Source organism: Gymnoscopelus microlampas, assembly GCF_963454915.1.
Source record: "Gymnoscopelus microlampas genome assembly, chromosome: 9".
In the NCBI taxonomy this organism is placed as follows: Eukaryota; Metazoa; Chordata; class Actinopteri; order Myctophiformes; family Myctophidae; genus Gymnoscopelus; species Gymnoscopelus microlampas.
This window is the reverse complement of record NC_139946.1, coordinates 37,436,946-37,456,938: the sequence shown is the minus strand read 5'-3', so window position 1 is coordinate 37,456,938 and position 19,993 is coordinate 37,436,946. Positions and strand designations below refer to the sequence as shown.

The 19,993-nt window shown below is 43.0% G+C and overlaps 1 protein-coding gene across 1 annotated transcript in view; it reads right to left on the bottom strand.

The window, feature by feature from the left end:
* The window catches only part of faf1 (Fas (TNFRSF6) associated factor 1), a gene marked incomplete at its 5' end in the record, with an annotated part of 84,668 nt that overhangs the window by 63,791 nt on the left and 884 nt on the right, over positions 1–19,993 (bottom strand). Inside the window, 4 exons of the mRNA XM_084066100.1 lie at positions 4,907–5,012; positions 13,122–13,213; positions 14,992–15,083; positions 15,783–16,128. Coding sequence (XP_083922226.1) covers positions 4,907–5,012; positions 13,122–13,213; positions 14,992–15,083; positions 15,783–16,128 — 636 coding nt within the window. The remainder of the gene's footprint in view (positions 1–4,906; positions 5,013–13,121; positions 13,214–14,991; positions 15,084–15,782; positions 16,129–19,993) is intronic.

Here is a 19,993-nt window from a genome sequence, read left to right as displayed (position 1 = left end):
TTTTATTTGATGGCCTTTCCTGCCCGGCCTTTGTGCCCTCAAAAAAAAAAAAAGTTTAGGGCAAAGGCCAACAGCCCTTGCCCCTAAAAAAGGCAAGGGCTGTTGTCCCTTGAGACACAGAGCGGGTAGACAGAAATAGGTTTTGGATAAATGTATCCAACAAGTGGAATATAGGTTACAGACATGAAATATGTGTTGCATGGCCAGCACATTACAGCGCTTTACAGAATCTGATAGAATCTCTCAATTGGGAATCTTGCAAAAAGCAATTAAAAAGGATACAAATACACGATAAAGAGGCTAATATTCCATTCCCTGATGCTACAGTGGTGATGTGGCAGCGTGTATATAATAACCCTATCAGTTATACACCGCAGCATCTCGGCAGGCTGTGGTGCCGAGCTGCTGGGCACTACTCCTCACAGCAACATTAATGATCCAATCACTGTAAATGCCAAGTGCCTGTAATCCCTAGCTGGAAGGAAATCAAAGAGAAGAAAAGGTTGCCGTTAACCTATTAAGACCTGGAACGCATCTGTGTCACTTCTTGATTTGAGCTAAAAAAGCATTATTTTACACTTTGGCTATTCAAAAATAGCAGCTATACAAGCTCATAGCGCGGCACCGAGTGCCGCGCTACGAGCTTGTAGATCTGCTATTTTTGAAAAATAAAGAACATTTGCGCAAATCTTTGAATATAAATATTTTTAAAGCGAACTTTAACTCAAATAATTGCTTCTAGGGGTCCCTGGAAAAACATATTTTGAGATGGGTGTCCGCGGCCAAATACATATCATTTTGGGATCCTTGACATGAAAAAGTTTGAGAACCACTGATACAGCAACATAGGTTTTTTCAAAAAACTGTTGGGATTTAGAAGACATTTTGTAGAATCGGAACCTCAGGTCTTAATGGGTTAAAACAGTCACAAGCTCTCTTTCTCCCTCTCCATCTCCCCTAGGCACCAGATGCCTTTCTTTGATTCCTCTCATTCTATCCATCCATCCATCCATCCATCCTTCCTTCTTTCTCCTCTGTTGTCCTGTCTGCGTTTGGTTCCTCTCTGTCCCCCCCCCCCCCCCAGCTGCAGGGTAGAGGGACAGGGTCTGGGCTCAGGCCTGGGGGCAGTGGAGAAGAAAAAAAAAATCCCCAGGACAACTGGTCTGGTCACGGACTGCCTTGGACCCAGCGGCCACTCCTATTCTACCCTCCACTTCCCTGGCAAACATTTGCTCTCCAGCTTAGCCTGCGAGCTAGCCAGCAACGTACCCCCACGCTCTTGTCTGGGAATGCCAATCAAGAGTCTACAACAGCAGCCCCTGGGGCTCTCTGGAGATGGAGGAAGAGTGTGAGAGAGAGAGAGAGAGAGAGAGGGAGAAAGAGGAAAGAGAAGGGATACAGAGAGGGATGGAGAATGGAAGGAACAGGGGGTGACACGGGAGGGTGCAGTTCCCTGGGAGCCACAAGGCAAAGCCCAGAGCCTTTGGCAAAGACAAACAAGAAGACAGGACTCTATCCCCATTCATATGCACAAGCAGGATGATCGGCCGGTCCTCTAGCTAAGACAAAAGGGGAGAGCGGAGAGAGAAAGGTGGTCTGTGGCGAGGTCTATGCGGGCCTGTGAAGGGACACAGTAAGGGGGCGAAAGAGGAGGCAGGCCGGCTGAATACGGTGTTGCTTATTTGTTTCACTCTCACATCTTCTTTTAACCCTTTAAGACCTGGGACGCATCTGTGTCACTTTTTGATTTGAGCTAAAAAAAAGCATTATTTTTACACTTTGGCTATTCAAAAATAGCAGATATACAAGCTCGTAGCGCGGCACTCGGGTCCGCGCTATGAGCTTGTATATCTGCTATTTTTGAAAAATCGTGAAAATATGTGCAAATCTTTGAATGTATATCGTTCAAAGCGAACATTTTTAACTATATTCTTTGCTTCTGGGGGTCCCTGGAACAAAACACTTTGAGATGGGGGTGGGCGGCCAAATACATATACATTTTGGGGTCCTTGACATAAAAACGTTTGAGCACCACTGACATAGAAACATACGTTTTTCAGAAAACTGTTGGGATTTAGAAGACATTTGTAGAATCGGCTTCAGGCCTTAATGGGTTAAGAGAGAAAGAAATACAACCCTCCTCGTGTTTGTATCTTTGTTGCGTGTCTTTATCTCGCCGGTTCCACAAACCACTCCTCGTCCTTATGCGTGAGGTCACGCACCACTCTATTAACTTCACTCGTCCAGCCAATTGCACCTGTAGCTACCCTTGCTAGTTTCTTAACCTTTTCGCCAGTTTCCAGATGGTGTGTACACATGCTATAATGACATATTATGTTCCAACGCATTCCAGTATTGGAAAAAAGGAGAGAAACCCCCACCCCACCCTGACAAAAGAGAAAATATGTGAAGAGTATGGTCAACATAGGGTGAACAGAGTCCAGATCTATGCAGGTTAAAGTTCTGGGCCTCATTTTCACCACAGGAGGCCTCGGGATGCCTAAAGACAAGCATGCGTAAGGAAAAGACCACGGCATGAAGGCCTATTTGAGTCTGTATTGTCCCGTCGCCAGCCCCCCAAGGCCCCTACCGGCATCCCCATCAAGCCACCAGCCCTCTCTACCTCCTTTCTGTGGCCCTGGACACCCACTCCCACCCCCATTCCCCTCCCACGCCACAGGGACCCCTCCCCAGTGTTTGTAATCCCAGCAGAAACACTTAAGTTTCACAGTGGGCGCTCATCAAAACCATCTGCCCAAAGGAGAGCGAGGGAGAGAGAGATGAGGAGGCAGGGAAAAGAAAGGGAGGGAGGGAGGGACAGAGAGAAGGAAAAGTGAGAGGTGGAGGAGAAAAAAAGTAGGGCGGGAGGTTGCCTCCTCTAGTTCAGACGCTGGTTGTACTAATCTGTTCAATTAGCACCATTACAATCCCTTCTAGGACCCTGGTTATTATTACCGCAATGGTCACTGGGGTTGGAGTTCCAGAAGAAGACAACAACGACTATAGGGTATAGAGCACAAGAACACTGTGGAAAGTGAACCATTTCATCAAGTGGAACTATATTGCTGATAACTGGAGGATGTTGTTACACACAAACATCTGCATCTGGGAAAAGAAAACTATGGATAAGCTTGCCTATGGATTAACAATGCTGACGGGCCCATCTGTCTGTAAAAGTATGATGAAGAGAGAGCAGATCTCTCTCTCTCTACCCTGTCAGTCCCTGGGGAGTTTTTTTCCCCTCTCACCTGTAGCAGCAGGCTACCTGCTGTGAATAATGAATGATGCCAGCTCAGGTCTCCCTCCCTGCACAGGGGGTTAGGACAGGACAGGACAAGACAGGACAGGAGTGTAGAGGAGGAGGATTTTAAAATGGAAGTCCAGACATCCAACTCCCTCTACCAACCTAGTCGCCTCCTGTCGTAGCTATAACTCATTCAGTGACGCCATTCAAGACGTCCGTTTTTATCGCCATTGTTAAGCCCTGAGCACCACGTGACGTCTAAGACGTTGTAAAAAAAATGTTCTAAACCCAAGATATCATGATTTGAAAATGTGCTGCTCCATTCACTCTTTGTTTAACTTCTTACTGAAAAAGGCTGTATCTCGGCTCCTGAGCACTTTTTTTGTACAATGATTTTTTGGCTCTGGTACTGGGACAACACAGCCAGAAATAAGTCTGGCACTGAATGAGTTAAGGTGTTACTATATCAGCATGGCATTCAATGCAGGTTCATGTGTATTTTATCATGTTCTTTAAATGTATGGGTTCTGCTCTATGAGGGGCTCGTACGTCTATGATTGTCATGTCCATGTAATAACTGTGTATACTGTATTTAGACTCTGCTTCATGGGGGTGTGTGATCTCAAGAGTCTGTGTCTGCTTGTGCAGATTGTTTTAGACCAGAGCATCACGGGGAGCAGAGCCACACTGCCAAATACAATGCAATATCATTGCAATAGATGGTTTTCATCAAGTCCAGCAGCAAGAGGATGTGAAGGAACAGAGTGAGACCAGACCAGTGGTTTTCAAAGTGCAGGCCATCTTCAGGGGGGGCAGAGGGGACAATTGTAAAGGAGAGGGAAAAAACTAATAAAATATACATAAAAATACATTTAAATTAAAATGACATTCCAAGATTGTTGTGCCCTAGTAATTATTGTGAAAATAAGCGTCACGCTGCAATGCGTTGTGAGCCTGTAGAACAGCCATTATCGCTTTTTTGCCATTTCACAATAACGGTGCCTCTATATGGGGTGCAATATTTGGTGGTCCTTTTGGTGGCTTAATGTGAAACTTAGGATCAAAGTTGAGATGAGCTCTAGATGAAGACACACTCGCATTTGTGCGCACATGCGCAGACAAACACACACAGGCTCTTTAACTGTGCAGCTGCAGCTTTGTGCAGTAAATTATGGGGAGGAAGGAAGCGTGCATTCACACTCTGCCCAGTTTGAATAACTATGAATATTTCATCTGCAACCAAATCCACTGTTTAGTTTAAGATAGAGAAAATGAATGGACTCTCAGCCCCCCACCAACCCACCCACCACTGCTCGCCTCCACACGCCCAGATCAAATAGTGGGCAGTCATTTATACCGCCTCTCTGATTGTGGAGACTGTTGAAAGAGAGACGCTGGGTGGGTGGGTGGGTGGGTGGTGGTGGGGGGGGGGTCCGGGGGCAGTCCACAGCTGTGAGAGTAATTATGTGTTCTGAAATGTCATCACTTTTTGATGAATAATGAATTGATGTCTGAGACAGACTAGCAATGGGTCCTGCACATGGAATCAAAACTGTATTATAGGAAAGTACTCATACAGAAGTGAGTGTGTGCGTGTGCGTGTGCGTGTGTGTGTGTGTGTGTGTGTGTGTGTGTGTGTGTGTGTGTGTGAGTTCGACCGACCTCCTGTATGGTTCTGGAGCCAGGAAAGTTGAGGCTGTATTCTCTCTGGGCCTCACGATGGCTGATCACCAGCAGGAAGTTCTGGTTTAAAGACTCTTGAAGAGCACTAGAAGCAGAGGAATAGATAAGATTAAAAAAGGGGAAGGTTACACAGCAAAGGAAAGAGGGAGAAGAAGCAGCACAGGGCCAAATAAACAAGTGACACAAGAGAAACAAAGGAGGGGAAAAGGAAGGAAAACAAAAAACCACAAACATGTTCACTAACAGCTTTGGAGTCAAGTGTGAAGCAAGTTCAGACTAGTCAGTGAGCGAAGTCCTGCTGAGTGAGAGTGAGGTGGCTGACTGCTGTGGTTCCTCTGGGGGCTAGCGGGCCACTCCACCGGCTGTGCCCTGACAAGCCTGCGTACTGGAGGCCCCGCCCAGCAAAGTGGGCCACCACCACAGCTTTGGCACAGTAACAGCATGGAGTCTAACCCATTAAGACCTGAGGCAATTCTTTAAAAAAAAATCTAAATCCTAACAGTTTTTTAAAAAAAATCTAAAACATTTTTTTCCCAAGATTTTTCAAAAATATCAGATCTACAAGCTCATAGCGCGGCACTCGGTGCCGCGCTATGAGCTTGTATATCTGATATTTTTGAATTGCCAAAGAAAACTAAAGTGACACAGATGCGTTCTAGGTCTTAATGGGCTAATGGAGGTCTGGCTGCAACTGCAAAGATACCTGGCAGTTGTGAGGTGCATAATGTTTGAGGAAACACACCGGACAACCTGGCTAAACTAAACCAAACCAAACTACCAGCATCACCTTTTTATGGTGAAAACGTAAAATACCTTACATAAAAACAACAAACCAAAAGAAGGTAAAACTGTTCCCATTCACGGCACCAATGAGGAACCTCGTGAGCCAAAGCAATACTGCCCACTGTTTATTGACAGACCAGTACTCAACAGCATCGTGGTGGATGGACTTGGGACGTCATGCATTACAAACTCGGATCTTAATTTCTGGACTGGTAACTTCATTTGCTCCGTAGAGTGGTGATGGAGAGACAACACAAACCCAGACACTTTGTGTGCTTCACAGAGAGAGAGAGGGAGAGACAGAGAGAGAGAGAAGGTGGGGGGTAAGAATCAACTTTTGGAAGCTTCATTTACAATAAGCTGTGAGGTTAAGTAGCGTTTTGAGCAAACGCTGGGCCTGTGTGGCTGAATATCAATGGGGGGCTTAAAGGCCGAGGCGGGCACTTAATCAGGGGCTCAGAACCCAAGGAGAGGAGGAAGAGGAGGAAGAGGGAGAGAGAGAGGGACGGGGGAATTAATATGTAGCGCACACATTAATTATGCAATCACCGCCTTAATCTGCACAGATCTGGACGAGCTTATGTTAACAGAAGCTCAAATTTACTGTAATGACAGCATATTTACATTGACTAAAACTACGAAATCAATATGTAAATGTAATGTTTGTTGTAGCTAACCAGGGAAGATTGGAAATGTGTGGAGTGGGAAGGATGGATGCATATGTAATAGGACTGAGCAGAAGGGAGAAGAGAGAGAGTGTGTTTTGTGTGTGTGTGTGTGTGTGTGTGTGTGTGTGTGTGTGTGTGTGTGTGTGTGTGTGTGTGTGTGTGTGTGTGTGTGTGTGTGTGTGTGTGTGTGTGTGTGTGTGTGAGAGAGAGAGAAGAAAGAGCGAGCAGAGGGGACTCATAAATAAGGATCTAGCTAATATCGTCATGATTTGTTTGGACACAGTCCCGGGCTGCTGGCAGGCGACTAGACTCCTAAACAGCGAGGGAAGAGAGGGTAAACTCAGTAGAAGTGTTACTCTGTCCTTGCGAGCAAAGAGCTGAAAAAGCCCTGCAATCGAAATCAAGTCATTTATAAACAGCCAAGCCAAGCCATTTAAGGTTCTGTGCAGGATTGTCCCGTCACACGCTGGGCAACAAGAATAATTTGTCTTTTCGCACATCCCTCATGAACACACCCATAAAATGTCCATTTCAGGGTCACCTGCACTGCTCAATCCCTAGAACAGTTTGGTTAGTTTTGTTGATGGTCACCTATGTCAGTGGTTCCCAACCAGTGGTCCGGGCCGGGGACCACCAGTGGTTCATTTGGTTTAATTTCACGCTCTCAAGAGTTAAATTATTTCTAAACATCTGCATTACTTAATTAAAGAATTGTTATTTTGATCAACGTTTGCCTGTTATCTCTAATATGGTACCAACATAAATACAGCATGGAATTGTGGACAAAATCTCATCCAACGAACACAAAATATTATATTTATATGATTGCCCAAGTCTTGGGTCGGTGGTCCGTGGCTCAAATGAAGAATGAATAATAATTGATATAAAAAGGGTTGAAAACCACTGATCTATGTCATACCTGTCATCCCCCTGGGGATGGCACCGGCTGCTACCCAGCCAACCTGCTTTTTATACATATACTCAAATACTTACACAGTAAAAATCCTCAGTGTTCATTTAATTTACCAACCCGATCTCATACAACACGGTGAAATAGCACTGATTTACCTTCCGTACGACTAGAAAAGCCGAAAAGCCATGCATAGGAGCCGCGAATCCTCTCCATTGACTTGACTTGTTACGTTTTGGACCATGTCGGAGGCGAGCAGTCTCAAGCGAACTGGAGCCACCAGAGGGACCACCGAGCGAGCTAAAGCGAGCGAGTTGCCGTCCCGAACGTTGCGACGTTTGCTTTAGCCTACTCAGCGCCGTCCGAGTTATGCACAGAATCGTAAATCATGTTGCGGGGACTGCTCTGCTTCCGCATTGTCAATCCGTGCTATTTCACCGTGTTCTGTGAGATCAGGCTGTAATTTACACATTTGTAACTCTGAGTGTAATTTCTTTTGTAAATTTTCAGAGTTTAATGAACACTCAGTATTTTTACAGCGAAGTTAGGAGACATCTTAACACTCCCGAGTGCCAATCTAACTTAAAAGAGGTCACACAGCTCACACAGAAACCAGGGTATTAACTCCACGTGTTAGTGTGATATACCTCATGCGCCCCACCACCACAAATTGTTGTTTTGTTTTGTTTTTTTAAACACCCATCTTCTTATCTCAGTAGGCCCCTAAGCATTGGGGGGGGGGGGTTAAGGGGTAGATGTCTGCCATTGTTTGCTCCTGCCGTCACAGAACGCTCTTTTTCTCCCCCCCCCCCCTCCCCCCCTCTCTACACACAGGGACATCTGGGCCCGGCCCTTCAACCTCTCTGGGGGTAATTGACACGGCATAAGGGTGCTGGGAGGAAAATGTCACTTAACTTTATGGACAAGAGAAAATGGAGCGTTTTGCAGGGGAGAAGAGCAAGCTAAACAGATTGGTTTCATTTCTGAGGTAAGCCCGCCGCCGCCGCTGTGGGTCCCCATGGCACAGAGCAGACTCTAGACCTTATTAACCCATTCGGTCCGGGAACGCGTCCCGTGTCGTTTTAGATTTGCGCTATAAGCATTATTTTATACTTTTTGGCTATTCAAAAATAGCAGATATACAAGCTCGTAGCGCAGCACCAAGTGGCGCGCTACGAGCTTGTAGATCTACTATTTTTGAAAATATATCTTTGAATATATATATATTTTTAAGCGAACATTTGTAACTTAAATCTTTGCTTCTGGGGGTCCCTGGAACAAAATATTTTGAGATGGGGGGGTCGGCCGGCGGCCAAATACATATTATTTTGGGGGTCCTTGACATGAGAAGGTTTGAGAACCACTCATATAGCATACATAGGGTTTTTCAGAAAACTGTCTTGTAGCAAAAAGTTTGTAGAATCAGCCTTAATGGGTTAAACCAGCATTGCCAAATACACCCACACTCTCTCACAGCCACAGACCAACACACACACACACACTTTACCAACACCCATCAGACAGACAGACAGACAGACAGACACGCGTGTACGTATGCCCGCGGCACACACACACACGCCCACAAAGAAAGCTAACCAGAAGAGAACATGCTGACCGACTACTGGTTCGAGGCTCAAGCAGGGAAGGAGGAGGTCTCATCAACAACAGACACACGCACGCATCAACATCTCTCTCTTCTTACCTCCTCCACATTTTGCATCCGCAACAAAGCAGGCGAATGCGAAAGCGCTCAGGTTCTGCCCTGTTCGGTTCTGCCATCTTGTCCCCGGGCCTTTATCTAGCATGCTAACACTAAGATACTTTCCATCAGTGCTGTAGTACTGCTTTTTTTAGCCCGCCAGTCAGCCAGCCAGCCAACTCCTTTAAGCATCTGTATCTCTGCAATAGGATAGCCGATACACTGGGAGGGATGGGTGGGTGGGTGTTGCAGGAAGCCATGGAAACAAACACGACCAATGCCTAATGAATCATTTTTGCAATTTCAAATTTCGAGTTCAAATTAAAATAACCTTTCAAAAAAACAAACACGCTTCCCGAGAGCCGGCGCGGAGAATAAAAACGGGGAGGGGAAAGAAGGCAGCCCCGTTAAAATATTCATCAGGCCTTTATCATTTATGCAGGAGATTAGCTCCTTCTCGACACCCACTTGTATTCACAGGCAGTCCGTTAACATGGCCAAAGAGAAAACCTTCATTTATGCCTGAATTATGTCTAGTGGCACGTCAGTGTCGCACACCGAAGATAGCCGATCTACTATCCCGTAGAATAGCTATTTTCGGCGTGCGGCGCACTACACTATCATGTCAAAATAATCAACAATGGCCAATAATACCGTACATTTTCTCCAAGTGGTAGGAATTTTGACAATATTGTGAGAAGTTCATCTTCAGAAATGTGTTTTATCCTGGATTCATAATGAACTAATGTATTCCGATGGATATCATGCCCCATTACAAATCCAGCCATGGCTGTTATATGGAATATCTGGTTGTACGCAGTGTTTCCCTCTCCAAGCTCTCTTGCACACTGAAAATGCAGAGTGGCTGCGACGGTGCATCATTTAAAACAATTTAACCCAGTTTGATAACTGCGTTGTCGTTTTCAATGCATTAAAAACTGAGGATTAATTTCTCACCCTAGCATAATTCTTTCTCTAGCTGGCCATGATGAAGGGTTGAGCTACATCGCAAACAATATTGAATAATAATAATAACCCTTTTCTCATACTCTAAAAATTAGGTGAAAAAAAATGATATCTCAACATTTTTGACAACCCAAACATAAATAAGAATTAGAAAAGTAAAAGCAATGGATCAAATCAGTCAGCTTGAGTAGAGGTTGTGTACCTGGAGTAAACTTTATACAACACATTTGTGCTTAAGCGCACACACACACACACACACACACACACACACACACACACACACACACACACACACACACACACACACACACACACACACACACACACACACACACACACACACACACACACACACACACACACACACACACACACACACACACAGATGTGTCATGGGCATGCAGCAGAATGACTAGTTTATTTTTACTGCAGGGCTAACAGCTTGTCTGGTCTCACTACAGGGGGCCGCGCCTTCCCTGCACCATGATCTGTCACCTAGACTCTCCCAGAAGCTAACATGACAACAGGGTCACTGTGAGCGCACACACACACACACACAGCCCCCCATTTCCACCTCAACCGCCATCCACCAAAATAGTTGACACAGAATAATGAGCTTCTGACACCCAAAATGATATCAATGACACATGGAGACATGAAAACGGTGCTGCTAAAAAGACCCAGCAGTGAGTGAGGGAAGTGAGAAGAGGAGGGAGGAAAGAGAGAGACAACTCCAGAGAGACGGGCCATCATGGTTTCGCTTCCTTTTAGGCCAACTAGCAAGGCAACGCTGCACACTGCCAAAGGACTGCTGTACCAGTCATTCCCATTTTGTGAAATTGTAAATGCTTTCATTAACCCATTAAGACCGGAAACGCATATGTGTCATTTTGGATTTCTTTGGCTATTCAAAAATAGCAGATATCCAAGCTCATAGCGCGCTACAAGCTTGTATATCTGCTATTTTTGCAAATCTTTGAATATCTTTGAAGATATATTTTTAAAGCGAACATTTGTAACTCAAATCTTTGCTTCTGGGGGGTCCCTGGAACAAATAGTTTTTTTCAGAAAATTGTTAGGATTTAGAAGACATTTTGTAGAATATTAATGGGTTAAGGGGATTGCTTTAGGACAAGAGCCACTTTTCTTCTCTCTTTTTTTATCCCACTGCTGTATTTTATTTTTTTGTCTGCCATTTATCATGAATTGCTTTTGTGTTTAACTGCTATACTGTCATACTTCTACCACATTGGTGACTTTAACTTTCACAAGATGCCTAGCCTAGATCAATATCAGGTTAAGTAGATACATAACAAAGCTATTTCAAATTTGGTAAACACAGTGTCTGAGGTCAATACCAATCGAGTTCAAAGAGCAAATATCATCAAAAACTACTGTGAGGCCTCATAAATATTTTTGATATAATATAAGTCCCATTAAATCTTTACATATTCAACTAAATCCAGTAATTATGGACACCCTGCTACAGAGAGAGGCAATTCAGAGATGTGAAGTTGTGTGTTAAAGGGTAGATTCGGGTATCCCTGCCAAAGGCCTGATCAGATTCAGAACATTCAAAAACATTTTCATGACCATGTTTTGATTCTGACAAATTGGCTCCAATTTGATACTCGTTGCAAAACTGCATTGAATTCCCACCATTCTCTTCTATGATGTATCTCAACAATAATGTTCTATGGGCGATGCTGCACACGGTACAGATTTTTTTCTTGTAATGAAGTATTTCATGTGTGTTGTTCCTGCTAGCAGCACCTCAATACAGGTGTGTAATTCTACTTTCTAGTACAGCGTCATTACAAGCATTACTGCAATTTTAAGAAAACTAGTTTCATGTCATTGACTTGCACATGAATTGCTATGGCAACAAAAAAAGTGTTGCCTAGTGTTGAATATAATAACATTTCTAAAAGTCCTGAGCCTTCCCTTTCATAACATTTAGAAAGGCGACATTTATGTCCTCTTCTCCTAAGGTTCCCCACTGGACCTTTACTATCTCAGTAATTAGAGATAATAATCAAACCCAACATTCACACCTGCAAGCACATCTGTACGTATGTACGTATGTATATACATATACTGTATATAGTACATACACACCCTCCAGCATCATGCATTGCACACTACAAGAAACTACAAAGCAGTACAAAAAAGGCAGAGCTCAAATGCACACGATTACTATACTACACACACACAGACACAAATGTATGGACGCAAATACCCGCACATTAACAAAATACACAGTGTGGTCTACCGCGGTGCGGTTATCCTCCAATTAAACTAAATTTGGCGTTTGTTGTCTTACAGTAAACAGGTGCTCAGTGGGAAAGCTAGGATTTCCTAAGTTATTAGTGCTGATCTTAAGCTGACACTAACAAAGGAACGATCATACGTTCAACTGCCACCTGTGATTGGATTACCGATTTATCTGCGTATTGAGTAGTCTGACATTTCAGAAGGAAAGGTTGCTAATACCACCACGCATTCACTGGGATGAGCGGAGTGACCTCTGGATGGGGAAGACTGGCTTAATGGAGCTTTCTCGCCAAGTCTCCATTGTCAGTGGGCACCGTCACTAATGTGACAGACCAGAACATATTGGAAAATGGAAAAGAAATTAAATGTGTAACGTGTGTTTCACAGACACACACACACACACACACACACACACACACACACACACACACACACACACACACACACACACACACACAGTACATAAGCACCAGGACTGAAAAATACACACAATCTCTGAATACTGAGAAGTAATATAACCCTCAGTGACCAACAATATCAGGCTGAAAGATACAAACAAGGCAAAGAAAATTATTATTTACATAAGACTGGGAGTTTGCAGCAGGAGCCTTTGCTTTCAAAATGTCACAGTAGATGCATGTGCACCAGAGGGTCAAATATCTCTAATATTCCAATGAAATTGGCATTTGTTATGCAACATTTATATTGCATCAGCTGGGTTCTGGAGGGATTGTCTAATAAATGGACACAGGGCGCCACCTGGTGTGCACTACAAGTGGTGCCAGGACTGTACCGCTGATGTGTGAGCTTGCTTCATAATCGTATATGCATTGTGGGGAAATGTAACATGAAAGAGTGACACAGAGAAGAGAGCACGTTGGGTGGGTCAGATACCTGTTTTGGCTGGTGCTGGCAGTAGGGGCGATGTCTGGGGTCAGAACATACAAGCTGTTGTTCTTGGGCAGGTGTAAACTTCTCAGCGCCGTCTGATGACACAGGGAAGCAAAACATAGAAAATGTTAAAAAATGTATACAATATTTTGTTATATAGCTGTAACATTTGAGACAATTATTTATTAATCTAAAAGTATAGTTTCTTAAAGTACGAGTCGAGACCTATAGTGAGTCGTAGGCCTTTTGGTGGTGGATTGACAACTGGCAGAGTCAAATGTTAAATGTACCAACAATTTCATGACATCTGAACTTATTTCAAAATGGGTGAAGCGTGCTCTCTTTCTGCTACATTTCTGTCTCTGTTCTGCTCAGCTATGTGCTGTATGCGTGCCCATTTGCCCCAGCCCCCCCTTGCAGGCTGCACTAGCTGCATATGTGGTGAGTGATGCTATCGACTGTCACCGTCATCAGTGGTTGACAGTAATAAAGTACATTTATTCGAGTACTGTACTTAAATACATTGAGTACACCGTCCTTTACTTTATTATTTGTATTTTGAGACAATGCAAATTAAAAAATTGTGCCTTAAATTTGGCAAATAGTACACTTTTGACTCCACTACATTTCTAGGAAGGGGAAAGCACATTATGAATTAGACACTTGTCTTAAGCTCCATTTCAAATATAGTGAAAATAGAAGAAATACAGGCTCACAACATGTCTGTCTGAGCTAGTAGATCTGCTATTTTCACTCATTTTAATATATTTAGAAAGTTTCTGGAAAATCTTTGAATTGTTTTGGGAAATGTCTACATTTTAACCCATTAAAACCAGGAAGGCATCTGTGTCATTTTAGATTTTTGCGTTGGCTATTCAAAAATAGCATTCTAAATGCCTTCTACATCTAAATCATTTCACAAAGCTTGGATGGAACTACAATTCTTCTTTATAGGAAGGGCTAGGCAATATATCAATATTATATTGATATGGTGATACAAGACTGGGATATTGTCTGGGATTGTGGATATCGTAATATACAATTTAGGCATTTAGCAGACGCTCTTTATCCAGAGCGTCTTACAGTAAGCACAGTAAAAACATACGTCAAACGCATAGACAGTGTAATGCCTCAGTAATCTAGGATCATAGGTAAACCTAGCATCAGTCTAAACCGTATAATATCAAAAAATAAACAATCTGTATATCTAAACTACACAAACTATTGGATGCCAGGTCAACAAATGAACCTGGCATCTGTCTAAATTACATTTCAACCTATGCATAAAACCGCATGGTGGTCAAGGCTAGGTCAAGTGTAACAGGCTAAGGTGGAGTCTGAAGAGGGCATAAGTGCTGCCTTTTCTTGTTTAAAAGTTTGCATTACAGTAAAGTGATGTCATTTTCTGAACTTTATTATTTTAACCCGATGATGATGATGTTGATATTTGATTTATTGGTGTGGCTTCATTTTCTCATTCAACCCAAAGGCTTTGGTGGAACCGTTATCATTTATGTTTTTAGGGTCTGATGTTAACAGTACCATAACAATAAGCCACCACACATACAGTATTACAACATGGTAAGTACGATTAAGCATTTTTTAAATTATAGATATACCTCAATATAAATAGTTACCATAAATGTACAACACTTGCCAGCCAATACATAAGACATTGCACTGAAAATGCATATCATTTGATGCTTAATTATTACCTGGCAATGGCCGACGTTAATATCAGTCTCGACTCTTGCAGACTATTCAAAACGCATGGCCATCGATCGGTCTAAACATTCAAGAGAGTTCAGAGGCTCGTGCACACATATCACACAAAATACCTGCAATTTGCATAACAACCATTGCATATACTCACACTGTCAGACACATCTCCGGACTTCCATCCCTTAAGTTGCATTTTGGACACTGGAACTCCCAGCTCTGTTGTAAGAATTTCTTTGATTTCTCCTGGGAGACAAATCAGGGAGAACGCATGATGACGAACTAGAAAGTACTTTCAGTTCATGATTCTAAAAACGACAAATATAAAATCTCACAATTTTGACACATTATGACAAAACTCCATGGAAGAAAAAGGCAATTGTGCATAAAGTGATGCTATTAACCCATTAAAACCTGATTCTACAAAATGTCTTCTAAATCCTAACCGTTTTTTGTTGCTATATCAGTTCAGTTTTTCAAGGACCCCCAAAAAGATATGTATTTGGCCGCAGACCCCCATCTCAAAATGTTTTGTTCCAGGGACCTCCCAGAAGCAAAGATTTGAGTTACAAATGCTCGCTTTAAAAATATATATATTCAAAGATTTTCACAAATGTTCACGATCTACAAGCTCATAGCGCAGCACAGAGTGCGCTATGTATATCTGCTATTTTTGAATAGCCAAATAGCCGGTCTTAATGGGTTAAATACCTTGAGACTTTTGAATTCTAAACAGCATTTTCCCACCCATGCACACAACACAAACTTGTCCATGAGATGTCACTGTGCACCATTTCTTTCCTTGAGCCTGTTGCCGTGTGTGTGTGTGTGTGTGTGTGTGTGTGTGTGTGTGTGTGTGTGTGTGTGTGTGTGTGTGTGTGTGTGTGTGTGTGTGTGTGTGTGTGTGTGTGTGTGTGTGTGTGCGTGCGTGCGTGCGTTCCTCACCGACTGTGCTGCCCTCCTCCAACACCACCTCTATGGAGCGCTGTCGATACTCCACCCTGAAGTTGAGCATCCGGGGCTGTCTCTCCACGATGAGTCGGGAGGAGGAGGGGGGGACGATGGGGCAGAACGCCGAGGCCGATGAGGAGGACGGTGGTGAAGACGACGAAGACGAAGAGGAGGGCGGCGGAGGAGCCGCGCCTCCCACTGCTGCTGCTGTTGCCGCCGCCGCCGCCGCCTCTGCTGCTGCCACCGCCTCTGCTGCTTCCGATTGGCTATTATGGGGTCCGAACAGACTGGCCTGGCTTGTTTCGCCGGAGAAGTTACTGTAGGGAGAGAGGTACGAAAGCTGTGAGGGTTCATTTGAGGTGAGCATTGCGCACCGTCTTTTAGGGATGCCACAATCTGACCTTCAGCCAATTCGAAATTCGGACAGCCCTGGCGAATATTTTTCGATTATTCGACGGCACCGTTTTTTGAAAAATATTTTTCAAAAAAAAAAAAAAAAATTTTTTTCAATTTTTTTTTTTCTTTTTTTTTTTTTCGCTCCTGTTTTAGCATTATCACGGTCATTTCCGGGTTGCGCGGCCCAATTATTAGTTACGTTAATGTTTGGGCTGGGATGCTTTCCAGCAGGGGCCTCAGTGCGGCTGCAGAGTTCATGTTTGGGCTGGGCTGAAACAGTGAAACGCTCTGAAACTGTGGCCATTTACAATTATTAAGACTATAATATTACTATTATTAGTATTAGCATATCTTTTGATTGAAACTAAGGCATACAAAAGTAAAAAGTAAAAAAAAAAAAAAGTAAAAAGTAAAAAAAAAAAATTTTTTTTTTAATAATTTAAAAAATATATATATTATTAAAATCGAATTTTAAAAATCATTTTCGATTATGGAGACTGTAACGAATATTCGAAAATTCGAATAATCGGTGGCATCCCTACCGTCTTTGCTGTCAAACTACGAAAAGGTTTCAAGGAAAATCCATAGTAACATAGCATCACAATCATTTTAACAACTTTAACTTTTTTATACGTTGGCTATTTAAAAATAGCAGATATACAAGCTCACCGAGTGCCGCACTATGAGCTTGTATATCTGCTATTTTTGTAAAATCTTGGACATTAGTGAACATTTTTAACACAAATCTTTGCTTCTGGGGGTCCCTGGCACAACATATTTTCAGATGGGGGTCCGCGGCCAAATATTTATCAATTTGGGGGTCCTTGACGTGAAAAAGTTTGAGAACCACTGGGTTAAACAAAACAGCCAAATCGCGCAAAAAAAAGCCCAATTCAGACCAAAGCCTCATTTGCTGGAAATGGTGCAGACTGCTACATATCAAAAATAAAAGAAATAACACTTTATGCAGGAATAAGAAAGAAAAGATCATTCAAATAAGACCAGAGAGCTGAACAATCAAACACATCATTTTTAAACAGATATGGAGTGTATTCACATGGAAAGCTTTGTTGACAATGCTACTTTGCGCACAAACTAAGTGTGTCTGACAGTTAGGAGAGGACATGTATCCGTTGGGGAAATAAGTGTAGCCGTTGAAGATGCCTGCTGCTATGCAGACAAACAAACAAGCAGTTTGGAAGCAAGCGGCCACAGTCTCCAACCTGGGTACTAATGACCAAGATCTGGAGTCTAGACCATTTGCTGCGATACAGAAAAACATACTAGGCTTTTCCCAAATTGACAGAAAACGTTTTCCTTTACACTTTTACTCAATCTGTTCTTTATTTTGTCTGTCATGCTTTTGTCTTTGTGTTTTTCTCCCAGTCTTCGCTCCATGCCTGGGGCATGATCTCCTCCTCCCACTTTCCCACGTGGCAGTAAATTATGTCTTTTCTCTCTCCTAACCCCGAACAAAGCCTGCACTTTATTTCTTGAAAGGTTAAAAGTATCCATCTCACTAGGGGAAGAGAGGGCTTTTAAGTCTAAAAAGAATGGTGTACTGTAACTGTATTTTATTTCCCCCTGCACATAATAAATGCAACAGCCTCTAGAAATTAGAAACCGTGTTACCTCAGAATACAATAATTTTATCCATATTCTACAAAACACACATATACTGCACATAAACTTACAGATGTTATGTATGGATAAATCTCTCTAATATTAAATTGTAAAACTACTGCTAGAAAATCCTACTTGCTTTAAATACTATATCACCATTCACCAGTGACTTACGGACTGGGAACAGTGACACCAACTTCAATGTCAGATTGTTAAAGGGTCCTCCTCATGACAAAAAGATTATAGGATCACATTAAATACTGATTAAGTATTTAATACTGATTAAGTATTTAAGTATTTAATGCAAGTGGCTGGAGTGACCGAGGAAGACGCAGAGAGCAGAAGCAGATGGAAACAGATGATCCGCTTTGGAGATCTCAATGGGAATTCGCCGAAAGAAGACGTAGTTCCCCTTCAAAACTACCACCAACATAGGCTGGCAAAGTGTTGACAAGTTATGATGCTCATATAAAATGTATAAATCTTCTATAATCAACTCCACAGCCAGGTCTGCTGCCAATTACAGCTTGGTAAAATATTGACTTCTCCAATAAGATGCATGTTGTTGCATTGGGTCACTGTCAACACTGGGAAACGGTCACAGAGTAGTGCACAAGCGATTAAGGAAATTGGAGGATATCATCTAAACAGAATGTTTTCTAGGGCTGTAAACATACGTTATAGAACAGCATGTTTTCTAAGGCTGTAAACATACGTTATAGAACAGCTTGGTCAATTGTGTCTCGTCTCACATGAAGCAAGAAATCCTCAGTGCACTTTCACCAAAACTTGGCATCGCAACTCCGAAGGCCGTTATGCTGGCCAAATGGCCGTTGTGGTTTGGCCCTCGTTCCACACTGCCCTACATCTTCAGGGTACTGTTCGCTGTGCAAACCAGCATGGGTTCAAAAGCATACACAACGTCTTACTCCCCAGTAAAACTGTCACATTAGAGGAGCAACAGATAGTAATCATCATTAAGGTTTTAAGAGGTGCCAGCATGATGAAACTATTTTGGATGGCGAATAAGACGAGCTTCTTAAAATTCCAAACCTGTGACACAAGGACACAAGGGAGGAGGAATGGCAATTTGGAATGGAACGTAGCTGTAGTAACCAACTGGCTCCATTTCAGGTCACGTCACCAGAGGCAGTTTATTGGGCAATGCCAGCCCTCCTGCACCAGTGCCAGAGACTAAGTGAATGTGTGGTCACACTGCCAACCAGCCCCCCATTCATAATGATGAGTGCTCATTAGAAAGACCAACCATCTTCTCAAGGCCCAAAGGCCTGAAACGTGTATGTGCAAGCATACATACATATACTCAGAAGAGTGTGCACAACCAAGCAGCACAAAAAGGTACTGATCTGCTCAGTACATTTCTGACTGTTAAACTGACCTTTGAAGGAAAGTGCAAAACACAATGCCAGAAGGGTTTCATTGCAGTTGCCATGTCTTTTTAATTTATTCCCTACAATTCATCATTTAATGCACTCCATTTCTGCTCTACCATGTTTCACCATGTTTTTTCATTTAGGTTCTCATATCCAGTTCAATTGTGACTTTGCATCTGGTCTTCATTTTGTTTCCATGCTTGTTTTTAGACCCTCTTTTGTTTTGAGATTAGATGCTTTCAGCCCCTATGGTTTCTAATCGTCTTTCAGTGGTTTTATGCAATTTTATCAGCATTTTGAAACATTTTGATCCATTGGGAACACATGACCCCTGCTTATGCAAAACCCGTTGTACCCAGTCAGAGTACCCATTGTACTGGTTGTCAGAGTACTTAGAGCAGTACCCAATATCAGTACTTGGATGACAGCCTATGAAGTCAGTAGTTTGTCGTCATATTGGTGACATCAGGGATCGCCATACATGGGCATAAAAGGGACACAGACAGCCACACAAGACACATATAGAGATTTGTGGCGTTTTCGGTTCTGGACAACCCCTCGGGTCCTCAGCAATGTACACAGTTTGAAGTTGATCGGTCGGACGGTGCTCGAGTTATGAGCGGTACAGACACACTACCAGCAGAAGAGTAGAAACGGCACAAATAATAAGCAACTCAATCCATTACTTATTACTTGGGCACGATCGCCCGCCGGGCATGTCCATATTTGGGCATGTCCATATTTGGGCATAATCCAGTCGCCCACCACAGGCAGCCAGCCAGCCAGACAACT